At 35.9% G+C, this 26,245-nt stretch overlaps 2 protein-coding genes across 3 annotated transcripts; one reads left to right on the forward strand and one right to left on the reverse strand.

Annotated features, from left to right (window-relative positions):
- The first annotated feature begins 1,821 nt into the window (after positions 1-1,821).
- LOC137737009 (beta-glucuronosyltransferase GlcAT14A-like) lies at positions 1,822-5,900 on the forward strand. 2 transcript variants are annotated; one of them, XM_068476351.1, is made up of 4 exons: positions 1,822-2,718; positions 2,838-2,913; positions 3,025-3,140; positions 4,362-4,702. In XM_068476351.1, exons 1-4 carry the CDS (start codon positions 2,007-2,009, stop codon positions 4,595-4,597), a joined length of 1,140 nt encoding a protein of 379 aa, XP_068332452.1. In that variant the 5' UTR covers positions 1,822-2,006; the 3' UTR covers positions 4,598-4,702. The 2 variants fall into 2 exon arrangements, with proteins under 2 accessions (XP_068332452.1, XP_068332451.1); XM_068476350.1 differs by lacking the exon at positions 4,362-4,702 and adding an exon at positions 5,019-5,900 and having other exon boundaries at positions 1,825-2,718.
- A 401-nt stretch (positions 5,901-6,301) lies between these two features.
- Positions 6,302-11,435, reverse strand: LOC137737010 (protein PAM71-homolog, chloroplastic-like). Its single transcript, XM_068476352.1, has 10 exons — positions 11,134-11,435; positions 10,273-10,426; positions 9,994-10,177; positions 9,568-9,615; positions 8,584-8,680; positions 7,295-7,458; positions 7,113-7,178; positions 6,730-6,780; positions 6,531-6,635; positions 6,302-6,435 (listed from the first exon to the last, which is right to left on the reverse strand). The coding sequence occupies exons 1-10, from the start codon at positions 11,231-11,233 to the stop codon at positions 6,370-6,372; spliced, it is 1,035 nt and encodes a 344-aa protein (XP_068332453.1). The 5' UTR covers positions 11,234-11,435; the 3' UTR covers positions 6,302-6,369.
- Positions 11,436-26,245: the final 14,810 nt, after the last annotated feature.

Raw genomic sequence — 26,245 nt, forward strand, 5'->3', positions numbered from 1 at the left:
TTTCAAAGCTTGGATATATTTTCTACTGGTTCTAGAATCGGTTATTTACCTAATAATCTATTTATTTTATTTTGCAACTTATCTACTTGTTCACTCAACTCTTTTTGCACTAATTGAATTTTTTGAACTTCCAATTTTAACTGCTCAATTATTTCTAATGATCTGAGTTCTACTTGCTTAGGCTTACTATCTATGAGGTCAATAAGCTCTTTTATCTCTGTTTTGCTAGGAAACCTTTGAATATTTTTATTATTATCTTCTAACTGAGATGTAATATAATATAAATTTTGTCTAATTGTTTTTATGGAATTTTTCTAAAAATGCTATAACAACTGGTTCAACAAATGATTATGCTTACTATTTTCTAATTTTATATTTTCTGCTTGACTAATAATAAGATCTAGAATACTATTGGCTTGTGGATTTTTCTTTACTATGCAAAATATGATTATGCTTTCTCAATGGAAAATAACAAACTAAACTATTTTGGTTTAAGGTTATTTTTCTTTTTTTGAGGTTCACTAATTTCTAAATTAAGGTAATCTATCATAAGCGACAATCTACCTTTCTCTAAAGTTACCGCTAACTAGTTTCTTAGAAACTCTCTTTCTTCTCTCAGGGTCTCTAAAACTTGATATGTTGCTCTTTTTGCTTCTAAAACTCTATGCTGCACTTCTGTGTTATTATATTTACAAATAAATGAAGGATGTTCAAGATAACCAAGATAAAACTTTTGCTTCTTCAAAGTCCTACTAGTTCTTTTGGATATATATGCTAATCTTCTCGTTATGCTAGTTATAGTCAGGTGTCTAGGACAATAGATACCTAGTGGTTATGGTTGACAAGGTCTACAAAGACAATAATATTTGTTATTCATGCAAAATAAAAAAAGTGTGATATCAGTTGAGTTAATGATTTCCATCCTCAATGTACTTTACTATTATAATTATACTATTAAAATGCTAAACTTGGCTCTGATACCAAATTCGATAAGCAAGCCCAGTTAAATAGTCGGATGACCATTATAACAACTAAACATAAAACCTTGCACAAGGAACTCGAAATGTTTCAGCATGATGACCACTCACAATGCAGGTATAAAGTCATAACAGCTGAAATTAGAGGTATGAAGAACTCAGATGTACCATGATTAATGTCCAGTTATTTATATGGCAAGCATTCAACTATAACAGAGTGCTCGAACAAAGTATGATTGTTAGTTTAGCAGGTTAATAATATAACTACAATAGTGTTTCCCTGTTTTGGACTAGAAATCTAATTAAACAAACACACTAAAGAAAGAAAGAAAACTTACTTAAAACTTAGAGATTGCTTGAATCTGTACACTTGAACTTTTATTGATATATAGAATGTTTACAAAGATAAGTGTTTACAAAGAAGTGTTTACAAAAATTCTAGGAAGGTTTTGGATGCTTGAGTGTATAAGAATTGAAGTATGGTGTGCGTATGGTGTGAGTACGGTGTCTTTACAATGAATGGAACTCCTCTTATATAAAGTGGGTGAGGATACTACGGAAACAAATAAAAATAAAAAATAAAAAATAAAAAAATTCTTTAAAAATGAATAATGTGGACATCTCCTTGATAGTTGTCATTTTGCTTCTACTGTTGTTGAAATTGTCAGCATTGTTTTTGAAATGTGATTTGACTTATTTATCTTCTTTTGCATGTGAACTTGCTTGTCTTCTTTTGCTTTATCTTGATAAATGCGTAAACTCTGCTGAATGTTGGAAGTTGGAACACCTTTGCCTTTTTAAGGCTTTCAAAGACAACCTTAGCATTTTGAAAATTATTTGTCCTTGTGATTAAATGAAAGTTTTCTAAAGTGTTTTGGCTAGTTTTTCAAAATAAAAAAAAATAAAAAAAGATAGCAAAGAAGGGGATCAGAAAGTAAAATCAGAAGGAAAAGGAAAACAGAGTAGGTGGGCAGTGAGAATCAAATCAAGTGAACTTGAGAACCACGTAACACCCAAGGATCGTCCTCAATGTCATCGGATCCTCCTCCATCCACCACACTCTCACAGTACCTAGCAATGCAAAACTCCACCCCATCGCCACCACCACAAACACCGTCTCCATTTCTCTCCTCCACACCCACCACCGCCTCCTCCGCTGCTATCCCCATCCTCTCAATCAAAGACCCCAAAGCCCTCCTCTCAATCATCATCGTCTTTTCCATTTTCGCCCTCCTCATCCTCCTCCTCTCCTCCTCCTCTTCCTCCTCCTCCTCCTCCTCCTCGTCATTCTCCTCGTCCGCTGCCTCCCGCCATTATCGACCCGACCCATTTCTCTTCCCCAACCAGCAAGCCCACCGCATCATCTACCACGACAATAACTCCTCAGATCCCACGCCTCCCTCCATCGCCTACCTCTTGTCCGGGTCAAAAGGGGACTTGGGTCGGATCCTGAGACTTCTCCACGCCGCCTACCACCCCAGAAACCAGTATCTCCTCCACCTCGACCGCTCTGCCTCCGATTCCGAGAGGGAAAAGTTGGCTCTCAGAGTCCAATCACTGCCCATTTTCAGAGCTGCCCAGAATGTCCATGTCATTGGTAAGGCCGATTTTGTGTACCCAACTGGCTCTTCTGCTATCTCCTTTACGCTCCATGGCGCCTCGATACTGCTGCGTCTGTCGCCCAATTGGGATTGGTTTATCAGCCTCAGTGTTCGTGATTACCCACTAATCACACAAGATGGTTCGGATGCTTTCAATTCCTGGCATTTAATTGGATTTCAATTCACAGTTCTGGTGTTTTGTTCGTAAATTTTGATTTTTTTGTATGGTTTTCTATATTGGTTTTTCTGGCTTCTGCAGATCTTCTTCACATTATGTCATTCCTGCCGAAAGATCTAAACTTTGTGAACCATTCAAGTTATATCGGCTGGAGAGAGTGCGAACATTTTCCTTGGTTTATTGATTTCGAGTTTTATGTTATTGTTACTCGAGTTTTGTGGTGGATGTTGTGAATGAGTGTGAGGTTTGTATTTATTTGGTGCTACAGGTCTAGGAGATTGAGACCGATAATTGTTGACCCGGGGCTTTATCTTTCGGAGAAAACTGACATGTTCTATGCTACACAGAAAAGGGTGTTGCCTAATGCTTACCGGTTGTTCACAGGTACATTTCTTTTATTCTTTTTGTTGACTAATTTTTGCCTAATTTCAGTCCTTCATTTCACTTATTAGAGCGGAAAGTGTAATGTGGAAAGAGCGATTGCCTGTAAGTTAGTTGGAGCTACAATTGCATACAATGTGTTGTTTAGGAACTGAATGAATATCAATAATCTATCTAGGTTAGCCTTGCAAAAGTTAACTGAGATTTATCCATCTACTGTACTCCCATCAGTTAGTGTTATAATTTTAAAGTGGTGGGAGCTTGTAGAATTGTATAATTAGGCTATATCAGCAGTCCCACTACTGGATTCTCAGGTATCCTTATGGTAGTTAAACATGGCTGGTCATGTCAGTTAACGTTGGTTGACTTAAGTAATTAATAGTTTTAGCACAATGTCGTTTTTTGGAGGATGGGGCTCTTCAAGCATTTATTAGATTAAAGCAAACATTCCCTTGAGCCTAAATGGTTTGTCGGTTCCACTTGCATTGCTTGAGATGGGAACAAATCCTAAAGGAAACATCCTTCCAGTTTGCTTACCCACAGTCATCTGTGTAAAGAATGTTGAGGGGATATGTTGTAGACCTATGTTTTGGTGGTTTAGGATACACTAATGTTGGCAATGAAAGAACCAATTCTTGAACAGCAATCTAGTGGTTTTTCCTTTGGTGGTGGAGAACCTTGAGATGAACAGAGAGGACCTAGTTTAAGCCCTGCAATTTCCACTCCTACAAAGTGAGTTTGAGTTCCCAACATAAGTAAACAACTTGGTGCTTTATCTTTGAGTTCAGAACTAAAATTTGATTACTGGTTACGGACAAACATAGAGTTGGTTTCGAATCCATAGCATCAACTGCCAAAATATATTAGGAAGAACTCGGTTTCCCCCTTGTTATCAACAAACATAGAGCTAGCAATTCTCTTTTTCATCCTCATCAAATGCTATACACTATTCCTCTCCAATTAGACACCAGGTCTCTCTCTTTCACATACACATACGAACACAAACATCTCTACATTTATTTTTGCATTAAAAAAAATCATGAGTAACTGTATCTTTCACACCCCTATTAGCTTAGTTGGTTAGAGCAGCCCTTCCGGGTTTGGACACGTCCTCACTCGTTCTTTTTTCAAGATCTTTAAGCCTCTTCCTCACTAAAGTTTTGCATCTTGTCCCGCAGCTCATAGGCTAACCTTGTACCCTCCTTACCATTATCCTTTTTGTAGTGACGAATCTTGTATGTGTTCCTAAGAAAAGGAAGTTGTCCATTTTTCGGGGTCTCAAAGGGGCGTGGAAACACATAAGAACTCTTGAATGGAAATGGAAAAGAGATGTAACTCCAATTTCTTCGGAAATGGCAAGATCTTTGGCACAAGCAGGAGTTGACCCGTATCATTCTAGTATTCAACATAGAAGGAGCTACTTAAACAATCTTGATGGTGTAAATATGCAAGATCCTTAAAGTTAACTGTTGAGTTGTCACAAAGAGACAGTGTATAGAAGTTAATATCATGTTTATACCTGGGTTGAACTTGTGGATAGATTCAAGAGTAATTGCCTATACGGCAATGACTACTGTTTTCCATTTATTAACTTGTAACTTGTAAAGGCTTTTGGAGGACTGAGACCATGGAAAAAGTGATACGTGCCAGTTATTGCTCCCACGATGCCCGTAAGCTATCCTGAAAACACTATTACTTTGGAGATTTAAACTGTTATGATAATTCACTCGTAACTGTTTTCTTACCGCTGTTATGTAAAAGCTACCTTTCTCTCTTTTCTGTATGCACTAGGGATCGTTTGGAAACCAAGAAGTAGTACTTTATTCTAGTACAAATGAAAAAATTTGTCAAACTAACTGCTATGATCATTTTTTTCTGCAGGTTCTTCTTTTACGATTCTAAGTCGTAATTTCATTGAATTTTGTGTTGTTGGTATTGAAAACCTGCCAAGGACTTTGTTGATGTACTTCTCAAACACACCTTCTGCTCTTTCGAATTACTTCCCCACCATTCTTTGCAACTCCCAGCAGTTCAATAAGACTATCATAAACCACAACTTAGTATATGCTAATTCGGACACACCCCCTAGAGAGAAGCCCCAGCCAATCAGTTCCACGGGTTATGATGCTATGATTCAGCATGGAGCGGCCTTTGCCACTGGACTTCAGTTAGACGATCCAATCCTTGACCGAGTGGATAGAGAAATTTTAAAACGCAGACGAGGAAAAATTGTTCCTGGAGGCTGGTGTTTAGGTGGATTTGCAAATGACACATGTTCAGTGTGGGGGGATGCTGATATTTTGAGGCCTAGTCCACGAGCAAGAATACTTGAGAGTCTTTTAGTCAGATTGCTCTCAAATGGCACATTCCGGTCTCATCAATGCATATACGAGTGACTTGGATCCTCAATCCCCCGGGACACAGAGAAACAGATAATGTAAGCTACCCACCCCTTCAACATTTGGAAATTTTGGAAGAGTACTGCTACGGGCTGATTTTTTTAGCGACACTAGGCTCGTTTATACTGTGTTGTAAAATGCATTACAAGTCATTGTGCTAAGAGTTGACCAAGTTGTCCTGTTGTACAAGTGATGTTTTGCCTCCACCCTCTACAAGGAAAGTAGTTTGTGTTTCTTTTTATCTCTCTTGATTGCATTCTTTGTTGGAAGTCAATTGCTTCTGAAAAAGAACTTGGAAGTGCTTCTTGAAGAAGCATATGTTGCGCACTTTCTCCAGAAACCACTAAAAAGTGTTCTTAGTACCCTTAACTCGCTGTCACTACTCACCGTAAAACACTACTACGAAACATTAACAGCATCTGTAACATAGCTAGCACTGGGACAACAGCTGCGATTAAAAAGTGATTAAGACCGTTAATTTTGTTGTTCAATTTCTAACAATGGCGTTCACTGGAATTGGAGGACCGTTATATTATATAGTACAAAGCATCCAGAGAAGCCACTGCGCAGATGAAAGAACATCTGCCACTGCCCCGTCCCCTGCCAAACTTCTAAACATTTCACTACAAACCTTTCAGATTCGAGTAAAGTTCCCCTACAAGGCTACCAGCAATGCATGTACTCCACTAGCACATCCTCAGCTCTTTTCTTCCGATTACTACTCCTCGGCCGCCACATGTGCAGCGATGTTTTCTCAATGCACTGATATCTCTCTCTCTCTCTCTCTCTCTCTCTCTCTCTCTCTCTCTCTCTCTCTAAGCTAGCAAGAATTTTCAGAAAACTCCGAAAAATGTGGCTACTGCAAAAACTAGAAACAACCCACCTCCCACGTAGCCAACCTGATTGAAAATACGGTTAGTTTGCACTATTGTGACACGGCATCAAACCGCAAGTTTCAAATTTATTAATATCATGGGAAAGTTGTGGTTCTTACCAGTTTTTCGGAAATGTAATTGGCGAGAAATGCACCTCCTAGAACAGCGATAGATGTCGCAAGTACGTGTCCAGCACTGGCTCCACTTGCCACACCCCATGGAGACTGTATTCAAGAAGTGTTAGAGGAAACTATCATCAAGATCCAGTAGAACATGGAAGAAAGATTTATGCTTTTATGAAACTAAACAAGGTTGAACCTGTGCAGCACCGAGAGCAATTGTGGCGAGCATTGAGCGATCTCCCCATTCCTAGAAGCAAAAGCAATATAGTCAGGTTTGAAATCTGTTGTTATGAAACAGCTGGAAATAATTACAGTTTCCTTTTAGTATAAAAACTGGGACTGCCACAATTGTTCGTTCAGCAGACATAAGTTTCCTTTTAGTACAAGGGAACTTCTGCCATTTTATTGCATATGAAGGCACTGTCATTCACATTGATATGCGGTTAAAGGTTAAAGATCACAAAAATGTTGGAGAACAAAGATTTCCATGATGTCTGACATGTCTGGGAAACTTGATAGCTAAGTAGACATTTGATATGCACGTTAACATGTTGCTGCAGATAAGGGAAATATGCTTACGGCAACAAATACAAGGGTGAATGATTTCCAGACAATTTCAAGTGGATTAGTGAGCCGCTTTGACACCTGAGAAAGTACACAACAATAAGAATGAATAAGAACAGAATAATCTAAAATGGACTTGGAAAAATATACGACCGCACAAAGCCTGAGGCATGTAAACTTGTGAATAACTAGACTACCTTCTCTTTCACAAGCTCCTCAGCTTCGGTGTATTCATTAAGCTCAGGGCTGCTTTTATCACCACTTTTAACATCATTGGATGGCAGGTCCCATGCATCTTTTATTGATTTGAGACCAAAGAATAGCAGAAGAGTTACAGCAGCATATTCTCCAATTGGCAAGGCTGTTGGCATGACCACGAAATAATAAAACGATGAGGAGACTGAATGTAAAATAGAGTTTAGATTTGTATAATATTAAAACATCAAGCACAAGCATAGTTTAACTTGTTGACACACTGGAAATACCCAACAACGGAAGGAGTTCAGAATGGAAATGTATGACTAATCATCCATCTCTTACCATCCAAGCGCATACAAATTCATAATAATTCATTCATCAAAAGAGGAGAAAGCTTTATCTAAAAATTCAAGTTCTGTACAGAAAATCTATAGGCACCTTTGATGATTTAACACTGGCTGTAATGCAGCAGTGGCATGTATGGGTAATTTGGAACTTTGTTTCTCTGACGTGGTGGGTTTCAGGTAGAATTATGGGTGAGAACTAAGATTTATTGACATCAAAGTCGATGCAGATGATGTCCATTTGGTCTTTTTACAAAATTACACCCTTTTTTTTTCATGAAATTTAGCACTCTGACGTCATTTTCTGTTCAAACTTCATTTATATTGAGTTTGTGATTTTACCCAAGAGAGAGCCATAAGTATATGTGTAGGGTATTACATTTCCTATGAGCACCTGAACACATGTAATCCTCCTGTTTACGTATACCAAGTACCAACAAATACTAGAAGGAACCCCAATACCACTAGGAGAGTCCCCAAAAGGTTGGTGTGGTTGAACTCAAGATCATTTCTGAGTAGATCAAAATTGATTCACGAGAATAATGTTTCCTTGTTTAAGAACTTTTTAGGCTATCTGGTAGACATTATCAACTAAGACAAGCGAGTAGAGAACAAGACATGTTGCACGCAATGCAACATAGACAACAAACCAGCTAGCATTGTATTTGAAAACAATGATAAAGTTGGTAAACGCCATTAACGATGTTGATTAGGGACCTTAGGATGGGGGAGGGAAGTCATTTAGACTAAACCTTTATCTTTATACAAATGTTGACTGGGAAGCTGATTAGCAGTGAATATCTAACTGATCTGCTGATAGCAGTACATTAACATCCTTTCACTGGATAGGTATCAAAGATAAATGTCCTACATAACTAACATTCGGAAACTTACTTGTCAAGAAAATATGTTCTGGATGAAAAATGCCAAGAATTACAACTTACTTGTCTGGAATTGAGCAGGGACCGAGTTAAATATTCGCCCAATAATGACAGACAGGACTGTCATAAGTGTAAGAGCACCGGTTGAACCCAACAGAACCTGTTCAATTTAAGCAAGAAACCGAGTATTCTTCAATTAAAACTGAAGAGCAAACTAGCATTTGCAATCTAACCAACACCATTTAACTAAGTTGTTCCCATAATGATACCTCGATTGTTTTGTATTAAGGGCAGTGAAGATCATAAACAGAGATCCAATTCAACAATGAAACTCGAAACTCATGTTCAAGATATCAACAGGTGATTACAGATCACAAAATGAACAAAAGGATCTTGTGATAAGTTTTCAAGAATTTTTCATCTCCTAACAGAGTAACATTCTAGAGTGAATAGGGAGGGTAACATAATGCTTGAACCAATTTAGATATCAACTTAATAGGTTGTTGGAATTAATTTGATCTTGCTAGTTTTATCAAATTACAAGTTGTCTCTTTCTCTAATATACGTATCGGAGTTAATATACTTGAATTACTTCAGAATATTCCAAGATTTATTTTATCCTAACTGTGTTTAAGCTCGATGGATGGTGAAAATACCATTAGCTCGACTACAGAAAATTAATGAGCGAAACATTGTTTCTGGTTTCATTCCAAAATAAAGGCAGCACCAGGTTGAAAACAACTTAGATGTACATAGATGATTTTGAAGCATAATGTCCTTCTCCGTAACATATTAGGGGAAGAAAAGCAGAAAATAAAAGATCTTCTGTTGCGAGGAGAAACACCGCATTTTGTTTCCATAGTAGAAATCAAGGGTTTGTCCGTATTTTAGAATATATTCATATGTCACTAGGCATACAAACTCATTCAACAAATACTACATGTACGTATGCGCATCTGTAAAGATTGGCAGAATAACCGAAGAAAGAGCGCAATCAATCTTAATGGATACGGGGTGAAACTTCAGATGAGTTAGAAAGAATCATACCAGTGCTTTGTCATATTGCATGGCCAGGAGTGCAGCAATAAAGAATGTCTGGTCAATGGACAGAAAGTATAACTTTAGGTCCACTTTCAATTCTTGTAGCACACACAATGGGAAAAAATTACAGAGAGTTCGTGTATTGGAAACTAGAATTATGACATAGGTTTTAGGTTCAATAGTTTGACTTGTTGGACCTGTCATGATGGTATATCCAATCTCAGCCAACACAATAATCAAAATAGACTTCCTTAAAATAACAAAATAGAAACTATTGAACCTAAAGAAGATAAGGGATTTAATATAACAAAATGGAAACTATTGAACCTAAAGAGGATAAGGGTTTTGATATATCAAAATAGGTTCTGGTTAAATTTAAAGAGACTTCCTCAAAATAACAAAATAGAGAAGCCGAGGCGAAAAATTAGTTACCTTGTCACCAATTTCAGAAACAAATATTATAGAAAATGCAGCTGTAAAGCCTGATTTTGCGATTGCCGCTAAAAGTGTTGAAGGTCCTCCTTTCACAAATGCAATCAGAGCAAAAACTAAAGCACACCCAAGCAGCACAAGACCCACGGAGAGAGGATAAGGGATTTGAACTGGAGGCTTCTCACTGCCAAATCATGAAATATAAAGTATGGCTCAGGTGATGTTAGCAGTTTAACATCCAATGATTCGAAGGAATCTAATCCATGGACTATATCTCACATTTCAGATGAACCATTACTGGGTGCATCACTGGGAAAGATTTTCCTGTTCTTGTTTTCCTCACTGTCTTCATAGCCTCCAGATCCGATACTAACATTAGATGCTTGGACTTGTACTTTTCTGCTGGCGGACCTCGATATCTGTCTACACCTCACTATAAATAAGTCAGCCAGTGTATTCCTCAGAACAAGCTATAAGCACACAAAAGAATGGACTTCATGGATCACATAAGAAAGGTAAACAGTGTAGCCTCCAGAGTTGGTGCAAAAATCACCACTTCAGAAACCAGACAGAGTGAAGCAAAAGAACAATGTAGTACTTCAACCATTTCGAACCAGTCACATAATTTGTTACTAAGTATGCTGTATGCACCCCGATCCACTTTAGTAATGAAAAAGCAGCAACTTGCAAATAACCTTTGGAGAGTTGCATATTTCATTTCATCTTAACAGAAGCAATTCATGTTCTACCACCACTAACTGAAGAAACTGGCACCCTGAACCGACTTCAACGCACACTCTAATTCTACGCAAAACTGTGAGAATTACCATGATTCTCTCAACCCGGATTGCAAACCTTTCACAAGGGTCAATCTACAAGTACAAGGTCAACCCAGATAGGCAATGACTCTTGTAATTGACTTTAAATTATCAGAAGCATGATAACCCAACTTCCAACCAACAAAACTAGCAATTAACCAAATTGTATACAAAAACAAATATAATCCCAAAGCCAATTAAGCAATATGCAACAAGTTCATCTTTGAATTACAGTTAGAGAGTAAAGGTTAAAACTTGAAAATTGAAGTAGTGATTTCAAGGGAGCAAAAAATAAAAAAATAAAAAAACGATAAGAACTTACATGAGGGTTTTGTGGAAGGGGCGGGACAGCTTGGAAGAGTTGTCAGCTTCTTGCTTGGATTGAATGCCAATGGCGTATGAAGAATCCCCAATCCCTGCATTCTTTCTTTCTTTCTTTCCTTCTGGGAGTGTTTTTTTCTACAGTTTTTCCATCTTCTTTTTTCTGTGCAAGGCTGCAAGTGCTCAGATCAAACCAAAAGAACGAGCAATATTTTCTGAGTTGGGTTTTGGGATTTGGCAAAGTACAAGGTAGGATTGATTGAGCTGAGAAAGCAAGTTCTCGACCAATTTCAGTTCTGAGGGTGGGGCTTTTATAGCCTGCCACGTGTGTGCTATGGAGAGATAAAATGGAAGCTTTCTAACGTGAACTCCACAAGACCATAGATTGGCTATAGTTGGTATTCGTAAGACAGATTTTTCAGTGTAACTGTCATACATATATTACTATATAAATTGTGGAATATATACGTTAAAAAGTTAATAACATAAAAAATAAAATTTTTCACCACTTACATACAAACATGTGGTGTATCACCTATATTTCCATTACAACTAAAAATTTCTCCAGTCCCAGGCCATAGTAGACCGAGCAAAATTTACTTGGAGTTAAAATTATGGGTAGTGTTATACTCAAGGTTCTAAAAAACGTTAGGCGCTAGTCGGGTGGTGGGTTGGTGCCTAGCGCCTAGGCAGCTAGGTAGGGTCTAAGCGGCTAGGCGGGTTTAAGTAAATTTCTTGTATATCTTGTAAATAAGTGCATATTGACACTTACAAAAAATTATACTTGTATGACAAAATGCAAAAAGAGTATCCAACAAGTCCAAAATTTAAAAACACATTAAGCATATATGTCATATAACCATAGTGAGGAGGATTGTAAGATGACACATGTACAACAAGTTCACAATTTAAAACAACATAAAATGGAAAATAGGACAAAGTGACGACGGCTTGGTTTTGTATTTGTTTGTGAAATCAGAGTAAGAGAATATTGCAGGGCACGGGTTAGAACTTAGACTTTAAACAAATTTCAAAAAAAAAAAAAAAAAAAACCACCCAGCCGCCTAGAGCCATCCCGATTTTTCCAACCGTTATGCACAAAATCACCTCGGTTCCAACCAGCCCAGCGCCTAAGCCATTCTTTAGAACATTGGTTATACTTATCATTTATTTGTACAATTATTTATATTATCTTTTTAATAGAAATAAGGTTCATCAAATTATTTGGATCTCATCTTTTTAGAGAATAATATTACAAATAAGTGGTAAGAGTAACATTTTTGTAAAATTATTTACTCTTAGGTTCTAGGGTTTCTGAGTCCAAAACCTACTTCTAACTCTCGATAGGTGGGTATAGGCCTGACAAATAGGTCATGTTTGTTATGTTCATGTCGTTTTCGTATTATACATGTTATTTTAATAGGTCGTGTTGTGTCAAACCCATTAAGATAACAGATTCTAAACAGATGACTCAATAACGACTCGATTCATTAATGGGTCGTGTCGCTTCGTGCCGGGTTAAGGGTCATGCAAGAAATTGTCACGCCTAAAGTCTAGATCTGACAACGATGTCTTATTGGGTTTTTAACGGATAACCCGATAACGACCAACACGTTAACAAGTCTTTAACAGATTACTCGATAACAACTCAACTCGTTAACAGGTTGACACAAACTCGTTATTTTTGTGTCATTTTGTGTCAAGTTAACGAGTCGTATAAGAAATTGTCAGGCCTCGGTGGTTAGCAAATTACAATTTTTTTTTATTATCAAGTTTAATTAGCGAAACAAACCTTACATTTATTTCCATTTTTTCATTGATGGTCATGCTTGACGAGGCTTCCTAAATGTTTGGAAATCAAGTCAAATTTTTCTGCTCGTAACTTGATTTTGGCTCCTCATGTGCAGTTTTCTGTGTTTTTGTTTGCCCTGTTGTTGGGTTTGTTTTCCTTGTTTTCATCATGGTTTATTGTTCGGTATGATTTCTTTGTACCACACATTCGTTCTCTCAACTCTTTTTTCCTGCAATTTCTCATTGATTGAAGGTTGGTGAACAATATCAATTAACGAAACATTCATATTGACAATCTTACCCCACCCCCCCCCCCCTTCCCAAAAAAAAATCTTTTTTTGCTTTTTTCACAGCTATTTATTCTCATTGTATAATAAAAGTAATTTTGAAAAGAAAAAAAAACATTGCAATCCCAAACTAGCCCTTACGTAATTTTAAAAATAAAAATGTATGTATATGACTTGTACTAGTAAATAGGGAATCAAATATAAAAGCATTTTGGTTTATGTAAATAAAATTCGTATATCTTTTAAGGTAAAGGCAATATCAAATTAAAAAAAAACCAAGAGATTACGATGACGATGAAGTACTAAAAAAAAATTAAATAAAAAAGGACTCTCTCACTTGGCTTAATAAGAAGACTTGTTTTCATTATTTTGTTTTAAATGGCTTGATTCAAAGCGACGTTTTTCCCAAGTCTTTTAGAAAAACAAAATAGTCTTTTTCTCCTTCGTTAATCATTTGCAGAATTTGCACTAGCCAGCCCACCGATGCACTCTTCTCCTCCACCATACACCCAAACTTGAGTGGTCCTCGAAGGTTTTCACAGCCCACTTATTCGGGTTTCCAGGTGGATTCATCCACCACTGGTTAGGAGACCTAGTAGGATCCATGTAATGGGACTCACTTAGGAAGATGGTTAGGGTTAGCTGTGTTTCTTTTGATAAATTGACCAAAGCTAGGAGAATTTTGGGATTACTGTGTTTGGTTATGCTATAGACTAGGAAAAAACACGATAGTGTTGGGTTTTTGTCAAATTTTGATTCATGAAATGAGTGTTTTGGTGAATTTTTTTCTTCTTTACTATTGTTTTTCGTAGTTTTGATCCTTTGAGAGAAGCTTGTAATAATGCATTTTGTTTTTTCTTAGATAAAATTTAGCCCTATAGATAGTGGTGGATAGTTAGAAGGTGATTTTCAGGTCTCATATTGTTATGGAAAATCTCTTTTGGTTTGCGATTCATGAAATTGGTTTTTGCTGTCAATTTTTGGAAGGTTTGTCGAATACCGGTGAAGTGTGGTTTTCCCTTTACAGTTTTATGTAATTTCATGTGTCTACTTATATGCTTTGTGTTGTTAAGAGGGAAGTGATTCTTACTACTCTTTTCTTGTCATGCACTCCTCCGTATCGTTAGCCTTGGAATTAAGTAAATCAAAGCAAAATCAATGCATAGAAACAAGCCGTGGTGCAAGGGCATTTGTTAGTTGGCGTGATTCATCTATTTTAAAAGAGGTTGAACCTCAATAGTGAGAAAATTTTGAAAATATTCAGTCTCAAGTAGGTACATAAAAAAATGTCACATCTCGGCCCAAGCCCCCATCACATTCCGGGCTCGACTTCATCGTAGCACGATATTGTCTGCTTTGGGCTCCGATCACGTCCTCACGGTTTTGTTTCTAGGAACTCACACGAGAACTTCCCAGTGGGTCACTGGTCATGAGATTGCTCTCGTGCGCTACTCGCTTAACTTCAGAGTTCCTACGGAACCCGAAGCCAGTGAGCTTCCAAAAAGCCTCGTGCTAGGTATAGATGGGAATATACATAGAAGACTTACAAGATCCACTCCTCTGGGTGATATGGGATGTTACAATCCACCCCCCTTAGGGGCCCGACGTCCTCATCGGCACACTTTCGACCAGGGATTGACTCTGATACAAAATTGTCACATCCCGACCCGAGTCCCCATCACATCCTGGGCTCGACTCCACTGTATCACGATATTGTCCGTTTTGGGCCCTGACCACACCCTCACAGTTTTTGTTTCTGGGAACTCACACGAGAACTTTCCAGTGGGTCAATCATCATGGGAATACTCTTGCGCACTACTCGCTTAACTTCAGAGTTCCTACGGAACCCGAAGTCAGTGAGCTCCCAAAAAGTCTCGTGCTAGGTAGAGATGAGAATATACATATAAGGCTTACAAGATTTACTTTCCTGAACGATGTGTAATGTTACAAAAAAATATATTGTTTTATCTACTTGTATTAGAACATGTGAAGTACTGCTTGATGTTGGCATCTCTGATCGACCGAACCTGTTTGCACTTGTGTTTGTTGGGTTTCTTTTTTGTTGTAATTCATTTGTGGTTGTTGGGTTTCTTTTTTTGTTGTAATTTTGGGCCATGTCTTGGGTCATTTGGTTTGTTGTTGTTGGGCTGGTTTAGAAGTGTTAGTTTGGGCTTTACCAAAAAAACACTTGTTAGTTTGGGATATAGACTTCAGATGTAACGCCAATTCTCTTGTACGTTCCAACCTTCACGGACCAACGGTGCGGATCATGACACAAATTTGGTATAAAGTATTGTTTATTAAACTTTGAACTCAAATGCTAACCATACATTAGTGGGTATGTATAGTTTTAAAAATCCAAACGACGATGCATCTATCGTCAAAACACATAGAGTACGATGAGTGGCTTTTGCATTGTTTTTCACACTTTTAAATTAATCATAATTTTTAATATGCTTTTGGTATTTTGTAGGAAAATTAAATTATATGTGGACTTATCCTGGATTTCCAGGTGCCCAAATCTGATGTAAAAAGGGAGGGCGGGAAGGAAAATTTTGCAAAGGAAATTTTCCTCCAAAATTTTGGCTGTGGCTGAGCAGGAAGACACAGCTTTTCATAAACCCACATAAATCCTATAGACATCTAATGCGACCAAATTTTAGTAATGGAAACCTTAAAACCACTGTTAGTGTTAAACTACATCCTAATCCATGAAGCAGTCAACTCTTAGGTGGAAGGATTAAAAGATGAAAATAGAAGCCCTTAATAATTTACGAAATTAGCAAGGATTACAAGCGTAAATCCTTGGAGAATAAAATTTTGGAGTTCACTAGTTTGATACAAATTCCAAAGGATAATTTGATTAATTGATTGAAAGATGAAAGATGCTCACAAATGAGAAGCCAAATGGCTTAAATAAACAGATTATAACCCCCTGAGACATCTCAAAAGACATAATTAAGACAAAAACTAAGACAAATAATAAAGCACTTGAAACCCCTAAAGACAAACAATAAAGAGCTGAATTTATTAGTAGGCTGTTGTTTTGACGGATTTCTACAAAAGATTGCTCAAGCCACTTTTGTGTGAGATTGAACACCTCTTCTACAAACGCATCAAAAATGAAAGTAGCATTTATCCAAACAACCTGAAAAGTCCAAAACATCTATTTTCAAGATAGATCATAGTAAATAATCTATTAACATGTGAATTATCAAATTTTCAATCACTTTTCTTTATTGCTTATTGTTTCCTTCTTTTAATTTTATTGCATGTGAAATAATCGAATTTTTGTACTATATCAGCCCTACAAGTAGCCCAACTTTCTCTTAAAGTTCGTTTGAACAGGTACTGGAAGCTGTCAGATATATGAATGAAAAAACAAGAGAGAAAGATCGGCGCTGAAGCCCGTGCATAAATGGTAGGCTAATGGTGAGTAAAGCCAGGCAAATTTCGGAACTAGGGTGTTTGGTCATGCTTAATTAATAATTGGGTTATTATACAAAATGGTCCTTGAGATTTGCATGATCAATAGAGATGGTCCATAAAATTGAAAATCAATAAAAATGGTCCCTGAGATTGTCCACCATCCATGATTTTGGTCATTCCGTTAAAAACAATTTTGGGTAATTTTCAAAGCTTTATAACTCAATCGTTTCTTAACCAAATTCCACCCATAATATATCAAAATAAAGATACGAAAGTATAGAATAAGATTATACATATTTGGAGCCCAATGGTTGCCGGAAATGGCCAGAAAATAGCCTAAAAGCTGACTGGTCCAAGAGAAAATTGGAAAACTCTCCGGAAACTGGGTAAACTTTAAACGTTTATAACTACTTCAATACTCAACCAAATCGAGTGATTCAAAAACAAAAATAATACTTCTTGAAGAGACGAAGAGAATGGTACCTTTTTTGAAGGCTAACTCGCCGTTGTTTGGTCGGACAACGGCTCGAAAATGGCTAACCATTTTCGAGTTAGCCATTTTTGAGCAGTTCTCTGGCCAAACCACGGAGATTTAGCAGTAAAAAAAGATACTATTCTCTTCGTCTCATCGAGAAGTATGATTTTCGTTTTTGAATCACTCGATTTCGTTGAGTATTGAAGAAGTTATGAACGTTTAAAGTTTACCCAGTTTCCGGCGAGTTTTCTAGTTTCCCGCGGACCAGTCACCTTTCAGGCTATTTTCCGGCTATCTCCGGCAATCATTGGGCTTCCAAATATTTATAATCTTGTTCTACACTTTCTTATCTTCATTTTGATATATTATGGGTCGAATTTGATTAAGAATCGATTGAATTACGAAGTTTTGAAAATTGCCCTAAGAGTTTTTAATGGAATGACCAAAATCATGGATGATGGACAATCTCAGAAACCATTTCTATTGATTTTCAATCTCAGGGACCATTTTATTCATCATGCAAATCTCAGGGACCATTTTGTATAATAACCCTTAATAATTATAGACTAGAAAACATGTTAGTTTTCGGTCTGCTTGATTATGTATATATGTGACTGAATTTAGGAGCAGAGGAGTTGGAAACATGATCCAAATCAGACGGCAAAATGGTCACCCGAAACTTAATCACATTTCACAAACTACCGCTCGTGCTGAAGATTTATGTATGTGATCACTTTGCTAAATGGTATTGTTCTTGTGTCGACGAGGCTGACTTTTGTAAAATGTTCGGAAAAACCAGCAGATTTTCTGAATTAACAATTTAATGCCTAGACTTTGCTTAATGTGTACCTGAATCTAAAATTTTAAATGCATCTACGAAGTTGATGCAATTGAATAAACTGCCTAGCTAGGTGCATATGTATGCAATTTGTGCTGCTGCTGCTGAGTGCTGATTACTATACAAAAGCTAGTTCCCACCATGAAAAGCTATTTTAGTGTCTCAAATTTGAGACTTGTAGCCATGTTATCTGGTTAACATTGTATTAGAGGGAATCTTATTGGACTTTTAGAAGGAAATTGTAAATTGTGATTGTTGCAAGGCATATTCAATTGTAGGCTTTGCAATAGGTGGCTATATTTATTTTCAACTTTGTGAGGTGACTAGTGTTTCTCTCCATATTAACCTAGATGAATGAAAAGTTGGGCCCTCCTCCTTCCGAGCTACAAGAACTTACCTACGGCTACACTTGGAATGTCAAGATGCAAGTATTCCCAACCAACCACGCATTGTTATGTGAAAAAATTAAAAGGTAAATTACATTTTCATACCTCAGGTTTGTGGCCTATTTCAATTCCTTATAATATCTTTAAAACATTTCATTTTCATACATTAAGTACTATTTTATTTCAAAATAATACCTCCGTTACATTTTCCATTCATTGATCCGTTAAGTGCTGACGTGGCTGCCACATATATGTCATGTGGCTCCCCAGATCTTGTCAAACACCCCCCCCCCCCCCCGAGCGATGTCGGAGCCTCATCATCTTTCATCCGTTGTTCGCACCCATCCTCCACCTCCTCCGCGCACCCATCTTCCCATCTTCCCCCTTCCAACCTGAGCCCAACCTGCAACCCAGAAAGAAGAAAAAGAAAAAAAACCCAACGCACCCACCCTCCGCACCCACCCTCGCACGCACCCTCTTCCCTCCTCTACACACCCCACTCCTTAAATCCACACTCATTGGGGAAGACGCGATTTGGGTTGTATGGAAATGGAGAGTTTTTTTTTCCTTTTCTTTTCTGAGTTTTTTTTTTTTTTTTTTTTTTTTTTCTGGGTTGCAGGTAGTGGGTGCGGAGGAGGAGGTGAAGGGTGGGTGCACGGTGGGTTTGGGGAAGACGGGAAGGGGAGGAAGATGAAAGATGGGTTTTTTTTTTTTTTTTTTTTTTCAGAAGATTCAGGTTTTTTTTTATTTAAATTTAAAAAAAAAAATTTGCCACGTGGCAGATATTTAGCAGCCACGTCAGCACTTAACTAATCAATGAATGAAAAGTGTAACAGATGTATTATTTTGAAATAAAATAGTACTTAACGTATGAAAGTGAAATGTTTTAAAGATGTTGTAAGGAATTGAAATAGACCCCAAACCTGAGGTATGAAAATATAATTTACCTAAAATTAAAATACATAACAGTGTATGATTGATTTAAAATAATATTACCGTAGCATTCCTTCATCAGTGTTAAATAGTCAGAAACATAAGAAGCAACCTGTGGGAATATTGTCATGTCAAATTTGAGTTGTATTGTGTTTCCCTAGCTTCCTTGAGGTTCTAGCAATCCTATGGACACCACAAAAAATGTTTTGACGACTACTTTGGCATGCTAACTTGCACAAATTTAATTTTTTTAATCAATACGAAGCAAAGACATTGGCTAAAGCATAGTAGTGCGCCCTCTCTCTCTCTCTCTCTCTCTCTCTCTCTCTCTCTCTCTCTCAATAATCCCCTCCACATAATTTTATATAAAAACAAAATAAAAAAATAAAAATAAGAGAACAATATTTGACTACTTTTGAATGAATAGAGATTTCTACTCAAAATACTTGATGTCATCGAAATCGATCATATTTTAGATCACTTTGTAAGATTATTTCTATAAAAAAAATATCAATTCAAACAAAGATAGTTTAATCAATCAGTTATAATAAATATATAAATGGTTTGTAATAATACTTTGCTGACTTCACCATGATTGGATATTATCGATTTAGTTTTCTATGCATAAAATCGTGCATTCTATCCGATCGGAGATTCGGAGGGTCCAACCCCACCGCCCAATTAATCTCAAATTACAGTCCCTGACAATGACTGTTTAATTATTTCATTTGCAAATTTGTCTAAGCATACATTACACGCAACACGCAGGGACAAGTTGCTTGAACATTTCTAAAGTATTACTCCCTCTAATATTTATCAAAGCCCAATATTTGCTGCTTTTTTAACTAAAAAAAGACCAGTAGTATTCACTAGTTAATGATAACGGAAGTGCATAACTTTGCTGGCTTTAGAACAGCTTCTTATTAGGCAGAAAGCGAAAACCACCTCTGTACGTATCAGTATGATCTTTAAGGTAAAAAGGCAATGCAAAGACAATAACACAAGTACACATACTTTCAAATAACACTTAAAAAAATGTGTTCGTTAGAAAGTTCTCTCAAATATGTTGCATCTAGTCATTTTTAATTTCTTTTGTCTAGTTTTTGCAGTACATTTCTAACTAATTTGACCTAAGTTCCATGAAAAACTTTTTGTAGTCCCTCATCCAACTATAAATGAATCAGACCGCTGAATCCAAACCAACAACCCCAGCGAAAAAGAAATGATACCCCATCAGTAGCTGCTTTGCTCAAAATCTCATTTAGGAACTGAAGACAATCTGTATTAGGAATATCTGTATGAGTAGGTAGCCCTTTTTGTTATGGAGATTAGGACTTAACCTAGGTCAATCTTGATACACGTCTCGAAACTAATGCTCGCATGTAAAGCTTTAACCTAGGTCAAGAATTTACATCAACCCTTACGGTATGTTTTCGAAGGTTAATTTCAAACTGCAATAATGCATATGACTACTCTTTTTTTCTAAAGTGACGACGAAACAAACTACTTCTCCACAACTTGCATCGGACTCCTCACGTTTTTCTAATCACAAACCCCAGCTGATAGAGATGCTTCCACATTTTTTCCAGATTTATCACAGTTTTCACGGAGAAAAAAAGATTTGAAAATGATGGCATCCTCCCTAAAGATATCTAGAGCTGCCAGATCTTGACGATGACATGCGAAGAGATTCTCTCTGTGACATAAATTATACGTAGGATTTGTACAAAAACACCACTCTCCATAAATTTTAGGTGGGATTACAATCTCACATTTTAATTAACTAAGGTAGAGTTTTTAATTTTTTTCTTAAATCTATTATTATTAAAGAATGAAAGGAGAATCCAAAACTATTACATCAAATTAAAAGAAAAGAGAAATTATCACAAAGAATTTGTAATTAATAAATACTCCGCTAATGAGATTTGAACTGAAGATTGAATACCATTAAATCAAATCTTAATCATAAACAAGTATATTAGAACTTAGAACCGTGAGCCCTTAAACTAGCTCCTAGCTACCATTCCAAAAGCGCCCTTAAGCTAGCAAGTTAAAATAAGCAAGCACTACATGATTTAACTAGTGACTGGTGCCAGAAACATCATACATGACATAATCTTAGCTGCTGTAAATTATTTTCTTAATCATGCCCTATATAATACAACTTTTCGCCCATCAATTCTTTTCCCCAACCTTCATAAAAGATAAAAATATAAAATAAAAATCTCCACGAGGGTGACGAAAGGCAACGCAGTACGGTATATGCACGCATCAGGCAATGCATTTGGCCGACACAAATTCAAAGGAAAATAACAAAGAAATTACAAAAATGATTAAAGGGTTTTAGACGGTGGAGTCAAGCCTCCTAACTTAAGGGTCAATGCTAATTAAACAACTAATTAAAATATATAAAAAAGAAGAAGGTTTTCTTTTCTTGCTAATCAAATTTAGAGATGGCACTGACACCAACAAAAGCACTGCTTCCAATCAAATCAAAAACCCGATCACGTTATAGCTTATGTTCAAATTAAATGGTTCTTTTTCCTAATCATGTTGATCGCAGCATGTTCAGTGGTGGGCAAGTTTTTCAATTGGGGAATTGAAGAATATTTTCAAAAGGAAGATATCATTGATATATATAGGAGTCATCACTGACATATTAAATTGCAATATAGCTAAGGCATGTGGCCATTTGAAAAGAAAAACTGATAAAAAGGGACCGAGACTAAATAAAAAAAGTTTCTGGGACCTGAACGTTTGGGAAAATTATTGATTTCTTACATCTATATTTCATTTAAAATTTATTAATTTCTTGCATGGATCATAAAATACGTGCAGTACCATGAAAAATCGAGGTTCATGTGTTCATTTCAACATGCTAGGGTTCTCCTCAATAAATCGTATTCATATTTAAAGTGACTTGGTTTATACGAATTTATTTGTATTTTATTTCTAGAAACTGAATGTTTACAAAAGAAAAAAATCGTTTGACTTTAAGCTATAATGTTAGTTAGCCCCCCGTTGAAAATTTCTGTACGTAGGTATTTGAAGTGAGGACTAACATGTGGATATATTTTGAACATATGTATTACGTTGATTATCATTGAACGAAAAAGAACATTAATACGAGCATCCTAGAGTATACAAATCCTTATTAACTTATGTTGGTGTCATAAATTTTCTGCGTTTGCGATTAATTCTGTGTTAGTTTTAGGGGGCCTTTGAGGGGCCTTGAATAGGCTTTCATGCTATCTTAAACGAGTTTGTGATGTTTAGGCGTGCCATTGTTGGCTGTACCAACAAACTGATTAATTGATTGGTTTGCTTCAAGTTGCTTGCTTGTGCCACAACTGATTCAACTTCATTATCAAATGGATTGTGCCATACAAGAGTTAAATCTATGTTATGTTCATTTTTACGTCTTGGTGACAAGAACTTTATATTTCTTTGTTTTGCTACCCAGGGAGAACCAAAAACTGATCGAACTGTGCTCGAATTGGTTCACAATTCTCGTAAAGACAGTAAACAAGACAAATTGACTTGAAAGATAAAGTATTTAAAGCGATGAAACATAAGGGCAGGTTAAATGTATTAAACAACAGAGCAATAACTTGCAGGAAAAGTAAATAACTTGAGGACAAGCAATCAATACAAGCAATTGGGCAATTTAAACATATTCAGACAAGACTGCTCGCCTCTCGGACAAGTTCTTGTAAGTACAAAGTGTGTATTGAGAAGAGATTCTAATATAGGAAATCGATACTACAAAGGAAGTAGTAGAGCTATAAATGTAAAGAATGTTTGAACTACATTGAATTTATAAAATGTAGGCTTTGCAAAGCTTTAAAGTCTTTTTGTACGTTGAGTTGAGTGTTTTTTCTTCTTCCTTTTATAGAACCACCTCTTTCTTTCAAAGTAAGCCTTTCTCTTTTAGTTTGTTCCCTCTGATCCAAGTGGCTGAAGTGATTGCTATTAGAGTATGAGTTTTCACCTGGATACTTGAGATTTTATCCCCTTAAAACTATGAACTTGCCACTAGAAAGTGTTTTTCCTCTATAAATTTGGACGGAATACTCCTTCTATGTGAAAGAGGGTTTTTGCCTCCTACAATTGCTACGTCATAAAGTACTTTTAAAGTTTGAGCCATGCTCTATTCATTTGCACATAAATCAAATACCGATTAAGCTTTCAGACAAATTTTAGAATGATAGGCCTTGGACAGACCAACAATCTATTTTTAATCCAAACAATTACCAAACATATCAAAATTTAACCTAGAAACTTTTATTTCAAGAAAATTATTGAACTAAATACAAGATTAACTACAAGAATTTACTGCAAATGTTATCAAATATGTAATACAAAATCCAGAATGTTACTTGGTGAAGTGACATTTTGAACATAGACCTTTGAAAATATTTGGAAAAAAACCTAAAATAACAAGGGAGCTTTTATAGACTCGGTCATTGGTATGAAATATGGAGAGAGAAAAAAACCACATATTTACCCTAGAGGATATTATTCAAATAAGCAAATTATAGCCCAATGCTTTTCTCTGGAAATTACGAGAATTGCCATTATTTGCGTGATAGTTATAAATTATGTTTATTTTTTATTTTTTATTTATAACCAAACGATATTATCTACATTAGAGAGAGGGGTGAACTTAGCCTTACAATGAGCTAGCAATAATATCGTTCAAATTTGTCTTTGGTGAGAATTGAACCTAAGACCTCTTACTTACAAGTAAAGAGGAATACCACTAGATCCTAGTACTAAATGACTACACTTGTTTATTTTTGAATTGAAATAAGCAAGGCACAACCTAATCACTTGAATTCCTTTAACTCTATGTTTGGTAGACTTTTTCTTTAAAAACGCTTTTATTAATTTTGAAAGCATTTCCAAACAAACTTGAAATCAAGTAATGAATTCTAAAAATGGTAACTAAAGGGGAAATTTGTCTAACTCTTCAAAATAAATGGTAAGTGAAATAATCAACTTAAATAGCATTAATTACATGAAATGATTAATGAGTTGCAAAGTGGGAGGGAAGAATGGGCATGACAAAAAATTGAAAATGGTGCCCTAGCTCAAATTTGGAAATTTGATGACATGAAGATATTAACTATACTAAGGAGTGAGAGAGTGAGTTAAGCTTCACAATAGGCTAGTAGTGATGTGATTTAAATTCGTCTTTGATGAGAATCAAACCTAAGACCTTATACTTGTATTCCTCTTCACTTGTAAGCGAGAGGTGTTAGGTTCAATTCTTGCCAAAGACGAATTTGAACCACATTATTGCTAACCAATTGTGAGGCTTAGCCCACTTTCTCACCCTCTTAATGTAGATAATATGGTTTGTTAAAAATAATAATTGAGTTTTACTTAACAAACCCTTGGATTGATATCCACTTTTCTAAAATAACAACAAAAATAATTAAACTTTTTAGGATTACAAATTTACGAAGATAATATTTTTAATACAAATACACACACACACGTGTATATATATATATATATATATATATGTATGTATGTATGTATGATATACATATACACACACACACTGAGAATATTAGAGATATGAGTAAGGACAACAATGAACCAATTATAGACGATGATTTAATCTAAGATCGTACACGTATAATTGAAAAATAACATCACTAAACTGTAATGCTATTGTAATAAAATGTTTTTGAATAAGTCAATTTTGTTCTAACGAAATAGATGGGGTTTCGTAGTTGAGTGGAGATGAGCCAACCCACAACAATTGTCCAAGTCAGAGAGATAATATGGGCAGCGCATAGCATGAACCTTACCCCTTTGCCTTGTGCGGGACCTCGAATTCACCTTTCAACATGTCTATGATTAGTCGTCTGACTCATATATAACCCACAACTATGGACTCTGGCAGCTCATGATATGGACGTAAAGCTATTGCCTACCTCCTACCCTACTGGTTGGGCAGCCTATTTCTAGTTTCATTTTCTATGGTCCATATCTCCTCTACCGTTTCGTCAAGATAAAAGTCCGTATCCCTGAGATATGTGGACTATTACTATGATATACTCGTAATTTGCCTATGCATATTTTGGATTATGGTGCTGATTAAGCAAAAAAAAAAAGAGAAAATGATTTTCGAATATTCATGTTCTGCTTATATATACATCACTTGATTAGTTTTGTTCTTGGATTATGTTTGTTTTATTCAAATTGCATGTCTGAAATAAACGGCAACATGCATATGGTGAAAATGAGTATGCGAACACCAATTTCTTAAGTGAAAGTAACACGACTCAACTCGTCTATCCCTTTGTCGTATCTTCTATGTACATAAGGAACAAGATTCATAGTTTCCTATCATGAATTACGATGCTAAGTTTTTGTTTCATACGTAGAATGTTACATTGTATTCAATGTAAAATGAACAACTCAAATTTAAAGAAACATAATATCCTCCTCATCTTTATATTAGATGCCTCATTTTAGACTTTTGTAGACTAGACATTTATGTTTTTTGAGTTTTTGATTAAGCTTTTAAAACATTTGATTAAGATTCTCATACTCGAACTATTTCAGATTAATTGAAATTAATTTACATTTAAATATCTGCTATATATTTTAAATAATTTTAACTATATTTAAATCTAAAAAATTTAAACTTTCGTAATCTAAATGTACACCCACGCCAAATGGAAACGTACCAACATTAAATGAAAACATACCAACGTCAAATGAAAATGTACCAACCCCAAATTAAAACGTACCCAATTATAAACTATATTAAAATGAATATTCACCTTTTTGGAATGTTTAAAAATATGTTTGATTCATACACAATGCTCTAGATGGTCTTGTTTTTTGTTAGATAAGTCTATGGAACAACTTTTAGTTGATCATAGATAAATCCTTATTATTGTAGATAATGCTAAATAATAACAATAAATTATATAATTTTGAATTAACAAAAA

This window comes from Pyrus communis, chromosome 6 (genome assembly GCF_963583255.1).
Source record: "Pyrus communis chromosome 6, drPyrComm1.1, whole genome shotgun sequence".
Classification (NCBI taxonomy): domain Eukaryota; kingdom Viridiplantae; phylum Streptophyta; class Magnoliopsida; order Rosales; family Rosaceae; genus Pyrus; species Pyrus communis.